An 18,771-nucleotide genomic window follows, 5' to 3' on the forward strand; every position below is an offset into this window, starting at 1 on the left:
TCCTCCTTGAGGAAAAACCTGAAACCATCGTCTCTTGCGCGCGGAACATGTCACCGTAAAATTCGCGAAATCTTCGAGTCATAGGGTAAACCCTGCTATAATGGATATAGTTTTTTAAAATGTAAAAACTTTCTCTTATTATTTTTTAATAGTACTTGGTGTATTGTTCTACTGAAATGTAAAGCACGTAATGCTATCGAGATTAAAGAGGAAATACTTAATAAAAATACTTAATAATTAATAAAAATAGTAAAAATAAGAATACTTAATAAAAATAATTTTATATTATCAAAATATTGAGCATAAACATGGGTATTTATCGGCATAACCGTCACTTATTGTGTAATCTTCCTTCAAGTTCTTCCTGAAGATTAATAATATATATTCTACCCAGGATGTTTTTATCAGTTCGTTGTATGTCGCACGTATACAGATGTTTTAGAACTTTAGCTGTCAATATGCATAGTGATACTCTTTGATTTTTAATACTAATAATTGTAAGATTAAAAAGAAATAATTAAACATTAAAATAAATAAACTAATAAAATCTACGCAGAAACTAGTACAATGTTTGTTAGAAACATTTATTTTGAGTTCACAAACATCTAATTCTTTTGTGTTAAATTTATTAACTAACTCTTAAAAATTTTTTAACATTTTTAATAATAAATGTTCATATAAGTTTAGCATCTTTTTAACTTATTGTGAATATTAAAAAAATATTTATGATATATTAAATTTAAAATTAGGTGCGCAACTTAATTCTCGTCTTTTTTATAAAATATATACGTAAACGTTTACCCTGAAAAAAATCATAGGCCATTTTATATAAACTGTGAGAGAAATCTTACGTTACAATTTACATAACTTTGTTACGTATCTAACGTTAATTGTGACAACTCAACTGTAATTTGTTCAACGTTGTGGCAACTTTTAACAAACACATGAAAAACTTTACAAATAGTCAAACGTAAAAGCGTGATATAATTATATGGAAAGAATAGAAAAAAGAAAGAGAGAGAGAAAGAGAGAGAGAGAGAGAGAGAGAGAGAGAGAGAGAGAGAGAGAGAGAGAGAGAGAAAATTTCAGACATGGAGGGAAGAAACAGAGCAGACGGCACATCTCAAATCAAAATGTGAATCGTTAGTTGGTGCCGAGCAGAATTGCAATAAAGAACCTACTACTCGGATAACAAGCTGACATTATTTTAATATCAAAGTGACATATTTAATAACACATTCACGTCAAATTAACTTGCTACTTGGTATCAATATATAATTAACTCAATCAATACATTATTGGTTTACTTTAACCTTGTTGGGGCACACAGAGTATTTGAGATATGAGAAACAGAACAAATGTTTTATTGTAATGAAGAATCAAGAGAATCGACAATGTATGTGACTGGCTTACCATAAAGACGAGCTCGTGCCATCGACATTCCTCCAGGTGTGCAAATTATTTTTTTTATTTACATTTAATACTTAGAAAATTGAATTAATTTATTTTATTAGATACATTTGTCTTATTAAAACTGCGTTACGTTTATGGGGAGGAACAGATAATGGCACACCACCTAATATTGCAGAAGTGCAAAAGTAATACGCCGTTCTTCGTCGTTACGTGAAATATTGGAAGAATTCATGACACGCGTAAAAGTGTTTTACTTTCAAAAAAAGAACTTCAGTACTTTTTCTACAAAATATTCTATATAGAAAACAAATTTTATGTTATCAACAAAACGCATCGATTAGTAAGTAAGTGGTAGCAAAAATGGAAGAGATTCATGTGCCAGGACACGACAACTCGCCGTCGATAGAGCACATCTTATGTCCAATATCTTACATGTCTTGGTTCATGGGTGTGGGCGTTGTACGTCCGCGAAGATGTTCCAAGTTTGTGACCATAATCATATGTATCCTGAACTTGGTCTTATGTTCGTATCTATTGTACTTAATTCAAATGTATGTTTTCCAATATGTCACATCAGGATTCGATTTTGTATATAATTTTGTTCTAAGCCATACGACATACCTCGTATCAGCATATTACTACAGTTATCACAGAATCAAGTATAACAAATGGCCGGAGCTGATGGACAAAATAAAGGAGTTTGATCGGAAAATCAAAAGAGAAACGTACATCAATGATCAACTAGTGAAAGTAATAGAAACAATAGCGATTTTCATAACTTTCGCGTATTTCTCTTTGTACACGCGTCTGATCTACAATTTTATTGAGGATTCATTTGCAATAGAGGGAGTGATGATTTTTCTGCTATACTATATAATAATACAATCATTGATCAACAGTTTCGTCTTCGATATTGTTGTTTATGTGCTGTATCACAGACATCAAGCAATAAATAAATTGATCGGCCATTTGGATGAATTATCTGATGATCCATTGATCGCGCTCAAGATTAGACGCATCAGAGAATTGCATAATGGTGAGTTTTTGCAAATATTATTTTTTGTAATTATTGTAATTAGATAATATAAATTTGAGTGGCGCAAGATATAATTTAATACAGTTTATAAAGAAATTGCGACAATATCAAGACGTAGTCGAATAATGAATTTTGCAGATATATGTGATCTCGTTGCTATGGTGAACGATATGCACAGTATTTATCTTCTTCTCTGCTCGGCAAACTGTTTCTTTACGATCACGATTTCACTATTCCATATCAGTAAATTTGGTATAGGTGTAAACGCTCTTACATTTGCTTTCTTCGTCATGTATTTGATTACATATGCCATACAAATTGGTCCGATTTGCTGGATTTGCACACTAGTGCGTCAAGAATTCGACAAAACTAAGATAATTATATGCACAATGACATTGAAATGCAAATCTATACATTTTGATATAATAAAAGACAGAAGTAATCAAATGAGTTCAGAAGTGCGACCGCCATTAGAATACACGGACAGCGAGAAAAATTTTGATCAGAGTAGCAGTCAGAATTGGAATTATGTTATGGAAAATGCAATTCTCTTGCGTAAATTTCTGGACCAAAACCATGTCAGAAATGAAATCAATGACTTCTTTATTCAGCTGCAACATCGTCAAGTATCGTTTACAGCCTGCGGTTTTTTCGAAATGAATAATAATCTGTTATGTAAAGTGAGTACTAAATTTATTTACGTCATACAATTTATGTAAAATTAGCTACTTTCGAGTTGCAGTGGAAAAGTGCTCTCGAAGTAATTAAATAAACTTTTTTTCAGTTTATCGGGATAACTGTCACATATTTGGTAATCTTCCTTCAATTTTCTTCCTGAGCAGGGTAATGAAAATGCAAATTAAAAAATAATGCATTATTATTATTTTTTTAATAAATAATTATTTCTTTACTTATTAATTATTAAAAAAGTAATGCGTAATGAAAAAAATCGCATTACTTATTAAGAAAGTAATGCGTAATTAAGGATCTTTGCATTAGTTATTAAAAAAATATTTTTAATAACTTATAATATATTTTTAATGAAACTGTAATGCATTACAAAAAGTAATGCATTATTTAGAACCCTGGTCCTGAGTAGAATATATAATATTCTACTCAGGACATTTTTATCGTTGTATGTCACAAGTATACAGAAGTTTTAGAATTTTAACTGTGACTCAAAATAACATTCGAAGTGTAGGTACTTTTTAATTCTTAATATTAATAATTGTAAAAATTAAAAAAATAATTAAACGTTGAAATAATTAAATTAATAAAATTTACGCAGAAACCAGTACAATGTTTGTTAGAAACATTTATTTTGAGTTCACAAACATCTAATTCTTTTGTGTTAAATTTATTAACTTACTCTTAAAAATTTTTTAACATTTTTAATAATAAATGTTCATATAAGTTAAGCATCTTTTTAATTTATTGTAAATATTAAAAAAATATTTATGACATATTAAATTTAAAATTAGGTGCGCAACTTAATTCTCGTCTTTTTAATAAAATATATACGTAAACGTTTACCCTGAAAAAAATCATGGGCCATTTTATATAAACTGTGAGAGAAATCATACGTTACAATTTACATAACTTTGTTACGTATCTAACGTTAATTGTGACAACTCAACTGTAATTTGTTCAACGTTGTGGCAACTTTTAACAAACACATGAAAAACTTTACAAATAGTCAAACGTAAAAGCGTGATATAATTATATGGAAAGAATAGAAAAAAGAAGAAGAGAGAGAAAGAGAGAGAGAGAGAGAGAGAGAGAGAGAGAAAATTTGAGACATGAAAGGGAAAATGGAGTAGGCGGCTCTCAAATCGAAATGTGAATCGTTAGTTGGTGTCGAGCAGGATTGCAATAAAGAACCTACTACTCGGATAACAAACTGACATCATTTTAATATCAAAGTGACATATTTAATAACACATTCACGTCAAATTAACTTGCTACTTGGTATCAATATATAATTAACTTAATCAATACATTATTGGTTTACTTTAACCTTGTTGGGGCATACAGAGTATTTGAGATATGAGAAACAGAACAAATGTTTTATTGTAATGAAGAATCAAGAGAATCGACGATGTATGTGACTGGCTTACCATAAAGACGAGCTCGTGCCATCGACATTCCTCCAGGTGTGCAAATTATTTTATTTACATTTAATACTTAGAAAATTGAATTAATTTATTTTATTAGATACATTTATCTTATTAAAACTGCGTTACGTTTATGGGGAGGAACAGATAATGGCACACCATCTAATATTGCAGGAGTGCAAAAGTAATACGCCGTTCTTCGTCGTTACGTGAAATATTAAAAGAATTCACGACACGGGTAAAAGTGTTTCGCTTTCAAAAAACTTATATTTTTTTTCTACAAAGTATTCTATACAGAGAGGAGCTTTAATGTAAGTAGCAAAACGCATCGATTAGCAAGAAAATAAGAGACGAAAATGGTGGAGATCTATATGCCAGACGACAATTCACTGTCGATAGAACACTATTTACAACCTATAGTGTACATCTCCTGGCTCTTGGGCGTCGGCATTGCACATCCGCGAAAATGGCCCAAGATTGTAACAATAATTATACGTATTGTTCACCTGGCCTTGTGTACATTTAGTTTCATAAAGCTCTTCTATAATTTTGCATCGGATTCTAAGAAAGATAAATTTAATGAATTCTGCGGTGTAATTGCACTAAGTATTAACATAATTTACCACGTGTCGTCGTATTACTACATTTATCATGGAATCAAACATCATGACAAGTGGTCGAAGCTAATGGACAAAATAAAGGAAGTCGATCAGAAGATCAAAAGAGAAACACACATTAATATCAAGCCATTAAAAATCCTGGAAATTGTAGCTATTATCGTGACTTTTACTTGCTGTCCTTTATTGCTGTTTGTTCACGCCCTGTATAACTTTATATATTCGTCTGTTGTGGAGAAAGACTTGTTGAGTTACTACATATTGGCTCAGTCGACGATCAACTGCTTTGTTTTTGACGTTGTCGTCTATATATTGTATCACAGATATCAAATGATAAACAAGTTGTTGGGCCAGATGGATGAGCTATCTGGTACGTCAAAACGGATCGCATTCAAGATTAAATGCATCAGAGAAATGCATTACGGTAAGTTTTTGCGGATATTGTTTTTTGTATTATAATTTGATATTTGTATAAAACGAGATGTAATTTAATTGAATTTATGGATAAATTGCGAAGTTATTAAGATATAGTGACTTATTTAATTCTGTTACGCAGATATTTGTGATCTTGTCGTCATGATAAGCGATATTCATGGTTTCTATCTTTTCATTGTTTCGATAAACTGCGTCGACACGGTTGGATTGGCAGTGTTCGAGATGATAGAGATGATTCAATCTAGCACGATGTGTAATGATAAGGAAATAGATGTATTAAAAAGTATTTTCTTTTTGATCATGTATATCATGCAATTTTACGTGACATATTGGATTTGCAAACTCATTTATCAGGAGTTTGACAAAACCGGGATAATTATATGTGGGATTCTATTAAAATGTAAATCTGTGAATCTCGATACACTAAATGAGACAAGAAATCAATTGAATCTAGAGGTACGATTGCCGATGAAAGATTTAGGCACCCAGCAAAGATGTTATTCGTGTAGCAATCTGAATTACGTCGCCATGGAAAATTTGTTGCGTCAATATCCGAACCGAGAATGGTCGAGTCAAAACCTGGACTGTGTCAGAAATGAGATCAATGACTTTTCTATTCAATTGCAGCATCGTCGTATAGCTTGCAATTTCTTCGAAGTTAATAACTTCATTAACGTTATTAAATTAACGTACGTTAAAGTAAGTATATAATTTATTTAATTCATTTAAATTTAAGTAAAGTTAACTATTTCCGAATTATAATGTAAATAATATTGCTCGATGCGATTAAATGAAATAAAATTTTTTTTTAGTTTACGATCCTGGCTTGTCTAGCAATCCTTACTCGATTCTATAAACTAAATATAACTGCGGGAGCAGTTATTAACAGTACACTGAACAGTACCAAAACTCTACATATATTCCAATGAAATATTCATTCTATTAATGAAATATTTATTAAAATTGGTCCAATGAATTATTTTATTATTATGACGTTTTATTTATTGTAACAAAGAATAATTCGTTATATTAATAAATTTATTTACGATTAATGAAAAGATTCAATGTAACATTTATACTATTAACAAAAAGTTTATTGTGTCAATGAATTTTAGTAAATAAACGCCATACATTGATATTATTAAGAAATTTTTTTTCAGTGTATCAACTAATGCTTGTCTAAATTTTAAAGCTGTGTTTCTTTGCATTAAATTTGCACTGCAAATTATCGAATAGTTTTCTAAATGTTAAAATTTAATAATTAAAGAAGAAGGTCAGAAAAATTTATAAATCGTTGTAAAACTTTTAATATTAAAACTTTTGTTTTCATACTTGGATTTGAAAGAAGAAAACGTAAGAAAAGCGTATGTATTTTTAGCTCATAGGATAAGGGATAGATCTATATCAGTGTATCTACTGGTTTACATTAGGGAAGATTATTTAGATAAATTAAATTTATTTATTGAAGTATTATATATAATGTATAACTTATAATATATATGTACTGTTGTTCAACGGAAATCAGGAAAGATGGTTGTTTCTTCAGGAGGAAAAGTGTTAGAAAACTGTTATTCTTTTTTATGTACGGAGTATTAATAGGCACACGGTATAAAATAATGTAATATTAAAAATTCATTTTTTAAAATAATGTAATAATGCTGCACCTATGCTTTTAAGAATAAATATAAATTCATTAATCTTTTTAGGCTCGCATCATTGACCCACTTTTTTATTTACATATCAAGCTTAATCTTTCGAAATTAATCTCTCGAAAGCTAAAGCTCTCGAAATAATTAAATAAAGTATACTTTTTTCAATTTATCGGGATAATCGTCACATATTGTGCATCCTTCAATTTTCTCGCTGAATATTCTACTCAGGATATTTTTATCAGATCGTTGTATGTGCACGTATACAGATGTTTTAGAATTTTAGTTGTCAAAATAACATTTGAAGTGTAGGTACTCTTTAATTCTTAATATTAATAATTGTAAAAATTAAAAAAGTAATTAAACATTGAAATAATTAAATTAATAAAATCTATGCAGAAACCAGTACAATGTTTATTAAAAATATTTATTTTGAGTTCCACAAACGCCTAATTTTTTTTGCGTTAAATTTATTAACTTACTCATAACAATTTTTAGACATTTTTAATAATAAGTGTTTATGTAAGTAAATATACTAAAAAAATATTTATAATTTATTAAATTTAAAATATTAAGTGCGCAACTTAATTCTCTCTTTTTTTATGAAGTATAAACATAAACATTCCGAGAAAAGTCATGGGCCATCTTATCTAAACTATGTGAGAAAGATAGTTATAATATTTATTTAAAAAATAGAAAAGGAAATAAAAGATATAATCACGCATTACAATTTACATATTTTTGTTGTGTCCAACGTTAATTGTGACAACTTCACTGTGATTTATTCAATGTTGTGGCAATTTTTAATGAACACATGAAAAAATTTGCAAGCAATCTAAAGTAAAAGCGTGATATAATTATATGGAAAGAGGTGGAAAAAAGGAGAGAGAGAGAGAGAGAGAGAGAAAATTTGAGACATGGAAGGGAAAAATGGAGTAGGCGGCTCTCAAATCGAAATGTGAATCGTTAGTTGGTGCCGAGCAGGATTGCAATAAAGAACCTAATAAATAAAGAACAAAACAAATATTTTATTGTAATCAAGACTCAAGAGAATCCGCGATGTATATGAATGACTTATTACAAAAACGAGCTCGTGGCATCGACGTTTGCTCCAGGTATAGAAAGTATTTTCTTTTATTTACACTTAGAGAGTATTTAATTAATTTATTTGATTAGATCTATTTAATTTTATTTACACTTAGCACGTAAAGAATTTAATTAATTTATTTTATTAGATCTATTTAATTTATTAAAACTGTGTTACGTTTATGGGGAGGGGCAGTTAATGACACACTATAACTGTGTTACGTTTATGGGGTGGGGCAGTTAATGACACACTATCTAATATTACGGAAGTGGAGCAGTAATACGCCGTTCTTCGTCATTACGTGAAGTATTAGGAAGAATTCACGAGACGTGTAAAAGTGTTTCGCTTTCAAAAAAGACTTTAGTACTTTTTCTATATAGTTTTCTATACAGAAAGCTTTAATGTAATCAGCAAAACGCATCGATTAGCAAATAAAGGAAAAAATGAAGAAGATTCATGTGCCAATACACGACAACTCGCCGTCGATAGAGCACACTTTACGTACGATATCTTATACGTCTTGGTTCATGGGCGTGGGCGTCGCACGTCCGCGAAAGTGTCCAAAGTTTGTGACGATAATCATGCATATCATTCACCTGATCATATGTATAGTGTATCTAACAATGTTCATCCGTCGGTACATTTTGACTCAATCCGTGGTAATAAGATTCTTCTACGTCATAGATAGGATGATATACTTCGTGACGGCATATTATTACATTTATCACGGAATCAGGCAGTGTGACAAGTGGCCGGAGCTAATGGACAAAATGAAGGAGCTTGATCGGAAAATTAGGAGAGAAACATTGAAAACTTTGAAAGCAGTGTTATTGTTATTTTAAATAGTATGCGCACATTATTTAGCAATTATCGAAGAAATTATAGCCATTGGCCATCTTCTCCTTATAGTCATCATACACTAATTTACCTCAACGCTCGTTCGTCGGCCTATTTATGCACGCATTCAGGATAACAGATTTTTCGTGAAACCTTCCCTTCCTTTTTCCCTCCGGTATTACTCGTGTATCTCGAAAATTCCGCCGAGTTTCCGTTTCCGCGTCCCGTCGAAACGTAGCTCCGACTGAGCTTTTAGCTCAGAAATCGTACGCTATTTTCCGACAAAAATTCGCTCTCGTCTTGTGCGCGAAAGTAACGACTTACAGGACGTGATTTTCCATTAGGCGATCTCCTTCCCTCCCCCTCCCCCCCTTCAAAGTATGTGTCTCGACGAGAGAGAAAACACGCGCGGTGACCTAAGCTATCGCGTTATCCGCCGTATACCTGTCATTTTATATACTCAGCGCGCAGGATTTTGAAATTCACAGCTGATCTTAAAGTAGAGAAAACCAGCGGCAGGCGGCCGAGAGGAGAGGGAGGGATTTTCATTGGCTGTAAATTTGCCGGCGTTTTCTCGCGGTACACGCGTGAAAAATCACTATGGCCGCTGCCGGCGGGCTATGAAAATGAGAGCGCGAAGGGGTGAGAACAACATTTTATTTGCCATAAAATCGATTCGCGATAGCGTACTCGTGCGTTTTTGATGTACGAGAGAACACGCACCCCCCCGGCTCTCCTCCGATCGACGAGCGGCACGCGACGCCGGGGTTGGAACAATGAAACGCTTTATTCGTTATAAATTCGAATTGGATCAGTGATACGTAGCCTTCCACGCGTATCTCTCGCGCGCGATTGCGTCCGCAAAAAGTTTGCGGAATTCCTCCCGGGAGATTTCTCCCCGGGATGCGGATGAGCGAGACCCGGCCGGTGGAAGGAACGAATGCGAAGCACTCGTAAAAGGACTCGAGGTGATAACACGCTAAACGATAATAATGATAATGAATCGCTTGGGGAACAGCAACGTAAATTTCTGATCGTCGCTGTTATTATCATACGCGGCGTCAGCAAAAAGTACAAATTCACGATTCTCAATAACAATGGCAAATATTCGCTTTAATGTACGGTCGGTGTCAATTTACAATTTCATTTCTATGTTGACCTGAAATATTGTTAAAATACTGATGGAGAGAATCGATTAACACTAGAGGCACCGAGTGGTTATTATTGACCTTTTCAATTTTTTAAATTAATATTATATTTTTTGTATATTTTATATATAAAAGATAGAATTTTAAAATTCTTTGAATTGTTATCTATCCTATGTAATAATTATATCTTTTGTATGATGAAACTTTTTTAATTACATTTTTAAAATATTTTATTTTGAAATATTTTTAATTACAACCTTTTATTTTCAGAGTGATTTATTCGCTGGCTTTTTTAGTGAGTAAAAGACGTCGGTGCACAGGGAAAATTTTTAGTTATATTTTTTCCCCCAAAATTCACCAGAAATTTTACATTTTGTGTGATGATAAACACACTTTGCTTAATAGATATTAAAAGCAACCATATAATTTTTTGAAATGTGTAAAAGATATTTTATAAATTACTTAATAAAAATTATCGGGCAGCATTGTAAAACGTTCAAAGCAATTTTTTAATGTAATGATAGTTTTTCGATAAACATGTTTATCCTAGTAAGATTCAAACTCATAAGACTTTATGTGTTACATCATTTTTTTTATTGATTAGTGCGTTATAATTGTCCTCTTGTGATACAAAGAGCGTGCTGCAATTTTCATGCATTGTAAAATTCATATGAGATATTGTACACATTTATTGCTACTTTGCACTTATTATATTTAAAATAATAAAGAATCACAAACTGTTTAACATTTTAAAATTATTCAAATTTAATTCTATAGTTTAGTAAAAAAATAAAACATATTTTATATTTTACTACATTAGGTATTCAATTAATTAGAGAAAATCACATGAAATTCTTCGAAATACAATATCGTGCTGATAAAAAATTTCAACAGATTTATCAATTAAATAATGTATCCGATTATTAATTTTGTTACCAATCAAACTTTAGATGTCGGTTCATAATTATTCGATGAAAGATGGACATGTTCGATTCGATTTCTCATCGGATATATAATTTTCACTCGATATATCCGTTTGTGCGTATAGCATTGGATATTCGATTGAACACCAAGGGATATTTTTCTCGGTGTACAATTACCATGATTTTCAAGGTAAAATTTATTTAGTAAGTCCCTGATAATCTTGCTTTTCTGTCTCGGAGTTATCAAGTGTCCTCGCAGCATCGCTTTGTCGCCTACTGTTTGTAAACCATTAGCGGCTAGGGGGTTGGGGGCTAATCGTCGCAAACGACGGCTTGCCAGCCCTTCATCTCAGCGTGCTTTCTATCTCCGTCTTTTTCTATTCTACCTCTTATTTACGTCTCCGGTGTTCCTACTTATCTCCTTCGTCTGCATTTACTTCCACCTGCCATTTCCGCCCGGGTTTTCTCTTTGTTCAAAAAAATGCACGCGGCGCTCTCGAATCTCGAAAGAATTTACACTTGCATTTTTTCATATGTATGCTGTTACGTCAAAGGAACAAGAGAGCTTTTGAAGCTTCGGAGAATTTGTAGAAAGGGAACTTGTATCTCTTTTGTGTATGTGTGTGTGTGTGTGTGTGTGTCTTTAATTTTTTATTTTAACGGCATTTAATTATTGTATAAAAAATCAGAAGGTACTTAAATATCATGAATTCCTGCGATAATTTTTGTGCTTCATCTCAGACATACATTGAACAAGTATAAAATTGTGATAATTTCTAGCTGCTCTAGATTTAATTTTTTACAGCACCGTAAATAATTTCTACATTCTACAACAACCACGTCGAGGAAGATATGTACTTTCCACGGTGCATTCCTTTTATCGAGGAGAACTTCACGATCCGATACTTCCGACTATCTTACAACCGTCCGGGGAGGGTTGGCCGCGTCGTTTGCGATTTTAATGTCTCTCGTGTCGGCGGTGAGTTGAGCGATGCGCCCGGCTCAATGTATATCCCTTTAAACACCCGCCTCTAGGTATTCCCCGCCCCCCCCCCCTATCGCCACCCCCGCCGCAATGCACACTTCGCCGAGACCGAGGCGCACAAATCCCGGGAACCAACGTCGCCGGAGTCCGTCGTCGAAAGCCCGGCGGATGAATTTCCAAGTCCGATAACATCAATTTTTCATACGGATCGTCGCTCGCCGTAGACCGACCCACGTATCTTCGATACCGGCGGCGGCTCTCGATATATCTCCGCGGAGAGTCGGTTACGCCAACACTCCACACTTCCGCGCTCACTCTTTCCCCTCCCCCACCCCCCGGGAATCACCCTTGCGGCCCGCAGAGAATGCGGGTGGGATCTTGGTGCATCGGCGAAGATGAACCTACGTTCCGGGATGAGCGCGAGGAACGCGGCGGGATTAGAGCGCGAGCGTGGCGAATCTGGGAGGCGGGGCAGCGGGAAAAAGGGGGTGGAAAAGCTGCCAGAAGTGCATTAACCCTCCCTGCCGACTCGTGCAACGAGGGTTTTGACGCGGACGGGTCTCTCGAAAATTTATCACGAGCCCCCCTCGGTCTTTGTCTCCCTCCCCCTTTTTTTTTGTAGCTCCCGTCTATCGCGTTTTCCATCCCGTTTTTTATATCTTTTTCCCTCCGTCTCTCTCTCCCTTTCTCTCTCTGTCTCTGTTACACTTTGCATCTCGTCCTTTTGCGTTTCTCAAGAAAAGAACTAGAAATTTCTTTTGCGGAGTCTTATTTTTTTGTAGATTGTCCGACACAATTAATTCGAACGAATCCGTCTACTGATGCGATTTCACTACCCCCTCCCCCTATATCCGCGAGCATCAGAGGTCTCGTTTTTTTTTTTTTTTCGTGGAAAGTAGTTCATTTTTACGGAAGGGTTTTTCACGCGTTTTTTGTTTTCTAAACATGGCGGAGCGGCAGGGGGGAGAGAGAGAGGGGGGCGCGAGCACGACGCATCGCTGTTTTGTTTCGCGCTCGTCTTTTGTCGCGCGCTGGTGAGTGAGTTTTTCGGGCGTGAGCTTTTTTGTCGGGTGTGCTAAGCTTTGTCCCGCTTGTTTTCCGGCACGCTGCCCGCCGCGTGTACGTTCGCTCTCTCTTTTTTTTTTCGCGAGGCCGAGTTTCGAGAGGAACGCGCATTCTCCTGCCTCCCCTTCCCCCTTTCTCTCTCACGAACGATGCTGTTTAGTAAATACTTCCCATCGAGTTTCTCGACGGAAGCTAAACACGCGTCAATACTCATAAACTCCGGTGAAATGTCGATATCGTTGCTAATACAAATAAATAGTGCAATTACGGTCAAAATTACGGTCAATTTTATGATTCGAAAATCGAACATAAACGTGAATAAACAAATTCGATTCAAGACGAACAAATACATTCTTCTCTATCAATGGTTTATTTCTGAATTAACAATTCCCCTTCCGAGACAATTCCTAGGCATAAGAGTTTCAACGTGTGTTACCGATAATTTGGGAATTAATTTCGCAACTTCTCGTCTGGAATTTGGGGCAATTTACCGCGCAAAAGTTTTATACAGAGGCCCGATAGAAATAAATCTCTCTGTGCTTTTGCAACGGGAACAGCCCGTCCGTAAAGTTTTAACGAAATAAATTCGGTCGGTTTGTTCAACGAATAAAACGCATATCGTCAATGTTAATCATCAGCGTTAATACGCCCCTTCCTTATTGCCTCATTTACGACAGAAATAAACACGCAGAATGTAAATTCGAGAGGAGCATGGTTCCATTTAATAACGCCAGCGAATAGAAAACTTTTTAAAAATCGCGATAAGGGGTTGAGAGGGTGTATAAATATTTCGTTACCGCTCGGGAATTAATTATCGCGATGCTTTATCCGCTCATCAGCGACGGGGGAGGGGGGAAAAACGAAATCAAATAAAAAGGAATATAATTCCGCTATCTCCGAATGAAACATTAATCTACTCGACCCCCTTTCGTTTCGAGGAATAACGCGCATGATTATTAATTTATTCTAACTATTTGCACAGAAGGGAGGAGAAAAAGAGAGAGGGGGGGGGAGGGGCGCGTTGAAACGAGCCAATGCCCGTGAAACACACGCGCGTTTTTATCTGGCACCTCCCGGTAATTAGAACCGTCGACCCCGCGCGCGCGCGGGTTAATTACCGGGGCCGGAGAATCGGCGGGCCGTTTACGAAATAGCAGATATTTTCTCAAGTACCGTAATGAGCCGGGCATGTAAATTAATATCGGATTATGCGTTTCCGTGTAGCCGGCGGCGTCGAGGGGATCCGGGAAGAGTGTGTGTACGTGTATAAGTGTGCGGCGAGGGCCGACAGGATTATCGATTAATTATGCTCGTTAGGTGGGCACCGGAGTCACCGTTGGCGGCAATTAAAGCCGGGCGTACTTCCTGTGTTTAGGATTCGGTGAGCGAGCGCGAGCGCGCGCGCGCGCGCGCGCGACGGTCATTAATATATCGCGCGCGTCCCATATTCGACGGAGGGGCTTAGTTAAGCCAACACGCGATTAAAATCGCGTGTAATTCCGGGGTAACATCGCGCGCGGCCGTTCGGCCGCGGGCCGTTGTTGTAGCTGTCGCCGTTGTGTTGTGTCGCGCGCCGTGTTGTGTTGTGTCGCGTCGCGTCGACCGACCTGTTCTTGCCGCCGTTGTCTCGGGGCGCGATTCTGCTTGCGCTAATTTATCGATTACCCACCGAGGCTCGTCCGTTTTCTCCCCTTTTATTTTCTCCCGACGACACCACCGCTTTATCCCCCGTACGGATTATTCCGGTCGATCGATAATCGGTGATTGTAATTAGCTACCGAAGAACTACTCGCTTCCTCCCCCCCCCCCTACTTCTTCCTCCTCTTCTCCTCCCTCGCGGCGAAAGGAAAGATCTTGTCGAATTTCCGCAAGCCGTTTCCCAATCGAATTCCCAGCTTCTGCTTTAGCTGGTTGAAGTCTGAGGGAAGTTCCGTAACAACAACACGCGAAAGTACGCGATGACGGCGATGACTTGAAGGGAGGTGTTGCATACTTCCCGGAGCTTTCAAATATTTGATTTCGGATTAAGGAATTGAGGAACGTCCAAACATTACTATAATCCAAAGTTTCAATTTCAGATTTGACTTTAAAAGTTAAGATATTAAATCCACCGGAATACATGTATAAGGGATTCGAAATTCTAACGAACTTTCAAGTTCCCGGAGAAATACGTACGCCTGTACGTGTGTATCGCCCGTGAGAATTAATATCCTTTATATAAGTTAACGGCAAGCTGTGAGAAAGATTTTTCTTTAAGTTCCGATATTACGAAGTCTCTCTCTCTCTCTCTCTCCCTCTCTTTGGCGAACCGATAAGGAGAAAAGCTTTCGACGAAACGTTGTTGACGACCGCTTCCGATCTGCTGGCGCGAGCTTCCCTCGAGAAAGCCGACCACGCTCCATTTCCGGCTGTGCCGGAAGCCAGCCGTTACCCCGGGCTCACTGACACCGGAGAAAATCTCCGGTCGGTGCAAGCTGTCGTTCCGGCGCGGAGCGGCGCGGTGCCTCCTTCAGCGGCATGCCGCGCCGTGACGCCACGTGCACTCGACAACCTCCGGTAATGCGCATACGAGCGTGCCTTTACCTATTTGTGCATTACCGTCGTTTCGTGCAGATAATTAACCCCGCGACGCGTCGACTTTTTGCAAGAGGGCGAAGCGGAGGGTGGGGGGTGGGGGGAGTGAGTTTGTAATTTCTCGATGCCGCTTGACGGATGGAAAAAAACCGGGCTCGCTTCCGCGAATTCCTGTTACATAATTTGAAAACTAAAGATCCGAATGTATCGCGATTGAGCCGCGCAAGAAAGAGAGAAACCCATATAAATTCAATCGAAATATCACCCCGACCGCCCGACGAATGTCGGCGCGGATCCAGCTAATTTTCGCCGCGAGCGAATGAGAATTTTAATATCCCGTGCTTTTTCTCTTTCAAAATGGCTTTGTGCTCGGCGGGTACACGCAGCGCGTACGCTCGCTCGCTGTTTGCGCCATAGACGAAAACAGCTTTTCGCCTGGGAGATTTTCCGCGATGTTCTGCTCTCTTTTTTTCAGCTCTTTTCTTTTTTTTTTTTTTTTTTAATCCTACTCTCCTTTCACGCGGGATATGCGCGCCGCGTCCGAGCGTGAGCCGGGGCGAGAACACAATGAATCTTATTAAGGAGCCCTGACCTCGTCGGGCCACGGGTCCCATTGTGACTTCCTAATCCTGTTTAGCATAGACCAGCCCTACCGGGATATACGGCATGGCTGCCTGCTACATCGCAGGTTAATGAATGCAAAAAAGCAACGCAGCACCAAGGCGAATGTATTACTCGATCTGCTGCAGTTCGATCGATCATCCCGGAATATTGCCCGGTCTGTTCAAAAAAATTGCGAAACAAAATTGCGAATCAAAAAATCGTAACAAATCGATTTCTCTCTTAGCAAAATAATTAACACTATCTTATCATTGACTTGATTCTTTGTCTATATGTTATTTTTAAGAACCTTCTGCGTGTACAACTGGGTCATTCGGGTTAAAATTAATTTTCATTATTCTTACAAATATAGAAAGGTACTTCAGCGACTCTTAACATGTACTTTAACACATTTGTAGAAAGTATTTATATTTAGAATCATTAATTAAAAAATTATATATAAATGTTATAACTTATTATAATCGATAAGATCAGAGAAATATATTTTTTTTATAAAAATGTATAATTTTAAAACAAAAATGACTTAATTTTTTTATTCCGTAAAGTTGACATTCTAAACTACAAAAGTAGAAATAATTCAAGTGATTGTTAAAAAATTAAGTTATTCGAAAAATTAAAATGATGTTTTTGAAATGTATGAATGAGTATAAATTGGAAATATATTGCATTTACATGTTAGATAATATATTTTATTATTAAAATGATGCTACAAAATTTGAAGCTAATTACAAGAAACATTTCTGAATATTAGTTATAACATTTATTACAAATTGCAACATTTTATGCATTACAGATCAAAATTATTGCTTAAAATTTAATCTTTTGAATATTTCATAAAATTCCATCAATGTAAACAAGAGTTAATTCAATTAAAGAAAATATAAAATTTTATAGAGCCACGTGTGCCTCGAGATAGTTTTCCGAAACTCCTTGGCTTAGAACCGTGGTCGAACTTAAGTCGGCAACAAATTAAGTTTGTTTTCCAGACCCTAATATTTTTAGGATGGAACTAGAAACCGTTGTTTATCCTGATGTTTAAACAAGAGAAACGCGATGGATCACTCGTGTCGATATGTGTAGACAAAGGATTAAAACAGTGTCGAAAAATTTCTGTCTTTTAATATTATAAAAGTATGTTGTTGGCATAACAATTGACATAACAATTTAATTATCCAAACAATTTAATTAAATACCACTCGAAGCGAAATTTTCGCTATTTAGATTGTCCTTCTTAAATTAATTATAGTGACGCGTTCCTTTTTCATCACATACTTCTAAAACACGAGCGACATATGCGTTAATAAGATTAATATTTTATAGTTATCAAGTAATTGAATAGCGTGTCACGGGACTGATAATAATGCCGGTGTACCTGATGCGAAGCTAACATAATTTTGTACTGTCGTGGCGGTGCGAGTGTCCTTGTCGCGCTGTGTTACAGTGACAGGGCTAAATGGCGCGCGAATTAATGTTCATGCAAATTTACGCGATTATCCATATTAATGCCGCGCTGTTCTGTTAATCTATTTCTTCTCGTTTAATATACGCCGGCGGCGCGGAGCGAGGACGCGATGGGCACGCTCGCTTTGGGACTTGCACGAATCCACGTAAAACAGCGGAGTTAGGTACGTGGTTAACAAAATGCTTCGTTCTCCGACGGGCGTCACGCGAATCCCCCGGGTTGGCGTATACAGCAAATATCCTATGCGATCGATGGTCCCGGAGGGATGCGAACGCGTCAAAAAATAAACTGTTTCAGCAGCAAAAAGCATTATTTTCAAACGCCCCGCATTTATTTATTTTATTTTTTTTTTTTAAATCCACTCCCCAGGCGATCTATAATTTGCGTTTGGGATCGAAAACCGACGCGTTTTTATTTTGTAATTCTTTCATGTCTCGTTTGTCATGCTTCGATGTGTATACGTATGTACATACTTTACATATATTACGTACGTATTCCGACTGTTTCATGTATTATTTATGTAGTAAACATGAAATTATATACAAAACACTATTCTGGATTTTAATACAAATTTAGATAATTTAAAGTGTATTTAAAGGATTTATCGTACCCAAGCGAATTGATAAATATAAATATTTTTAAGGCTATGTAAAATTTTTATTTACAGAGATAAACAATGTTTTTTTTATGATTGAGTACTTTTATTTAACAAAGTAAGAGGTAAAAAAATTTTTTTTTAATTTTATTTTTCGCGAAACTACACATATTTGGATTGGAAAATTGTGCTTCTCCAAAAATTGTCTTT

At 36.2% G+C, this 18,771-nt stretch overlaps 3 protein-coding genes across 3 annotated transcripts in view; all 3 read left to right on the forward strand.

Moving 5' to 3' along the window:
• The window catches only part of LOC105833168, a 448,328-nt gene that overhangs the window by 60,195 nt on the left and 369,362 nt on the right, over window positions 1-18,771 (forward strand). The gene's annotated exons all lie outside the window — the stretch shown is intronic.
• Window positions 1,053-3,316, forward strand: LOC118646961. The gene is made up of 3 exons (XM_036290948.1): window positions 1,053-2,449; window positions 2,588-3,129; window positions 3,234-3,316. The coding sequence occupies exons 1-3, from the start codon at window positions 1,774-1,776 to the stop codon at window positions 3,285-3,287; spliced, it is 1,272 nt and encodes a 423-aa protein (XP_036146841.1). The 5' UTR covers window positions 1,053-1,773; the 3' UTR covers window positions 3,288-3,316.
• Window positions 3,484-6,621, forward strand: LOC118646953. Its single transcript, XM_036290922.1, has 3 exons — window positions 3,484-5,604; window positions 5,737-6,314; window positions 6,428-6,621. The coding sequence occupies exons 1-3, from the start codon at window positions 4,920-4,922 to the stop codon at window positions 6,542-6,544; spliced, it is 1,380 nt and encodes a 459-aa protein (XP_036146815.1). The 5' UTR covers window positions 3,484-4,919; the 3' UTR covers window positions 6,545-6,621.

The sequence above is a fragment of the Monomorium pharaonis genome, chromosome 8 (genome assembly GCF_013373865.1).
Source record: "Monomorium pharaonis isolate MP-MQ-018 chromosome 8, ASM1337386v2, whole genome shotgun sequence".
Taxonomy (NCBI): Eukaryota; Metazoa; Arthropoda; class Insecta; order Hymenoptera; family Formicidae; genus Monomorium; species Monomorium pharaonis.

Excerpts from the sequence above, each read along its gene's own strand:
- LOC118646961 (XM_036290948.1), top strand. The coding sequence starts at position 1,774 with ATGGAAGAGATTCATGTGCCAGGACACGACAACTCGCCGTCGATAGAG. Across the intron at positions 2,450-2,587 it reads CATCAGAGAATTGCATAATG|ATATATGTGATCTCGTTGCT; the intron begins GTGAGTTTTTGC and ends TGAATTTTGCAG. Across the intron at positions 3,130-3,233 it reads ATAATAATCTGTTATGTAAA|TTTATCGGGATAACTGTCAC; the intron begins GTGAGTACTAAA and ends ACTTTTTTTCAG.
- LOC118646953 (XM_036290922.1), top strand. The coding sequence starts at position 4,920 with ATGGTGGAGATCTATATGCCAGACGACAATTCACTGTCGATAGAACAC. Across the intron at positions 5,605-5,736 it reads CATCAGAGAAATGCATTACG|ATATTTGTGATCTTGTCGTC; the intron begins GTAAGTTTTTGC and ends TCTGTTACGCAG. Across the intron at positions 6,315-6,427 it reads TTAAATTAACGTACGTTAAA|TTTACGATCCTGGCTTGTCT; the intron begins GTAAGTATATAA and ends ATTTTTTTTTAG.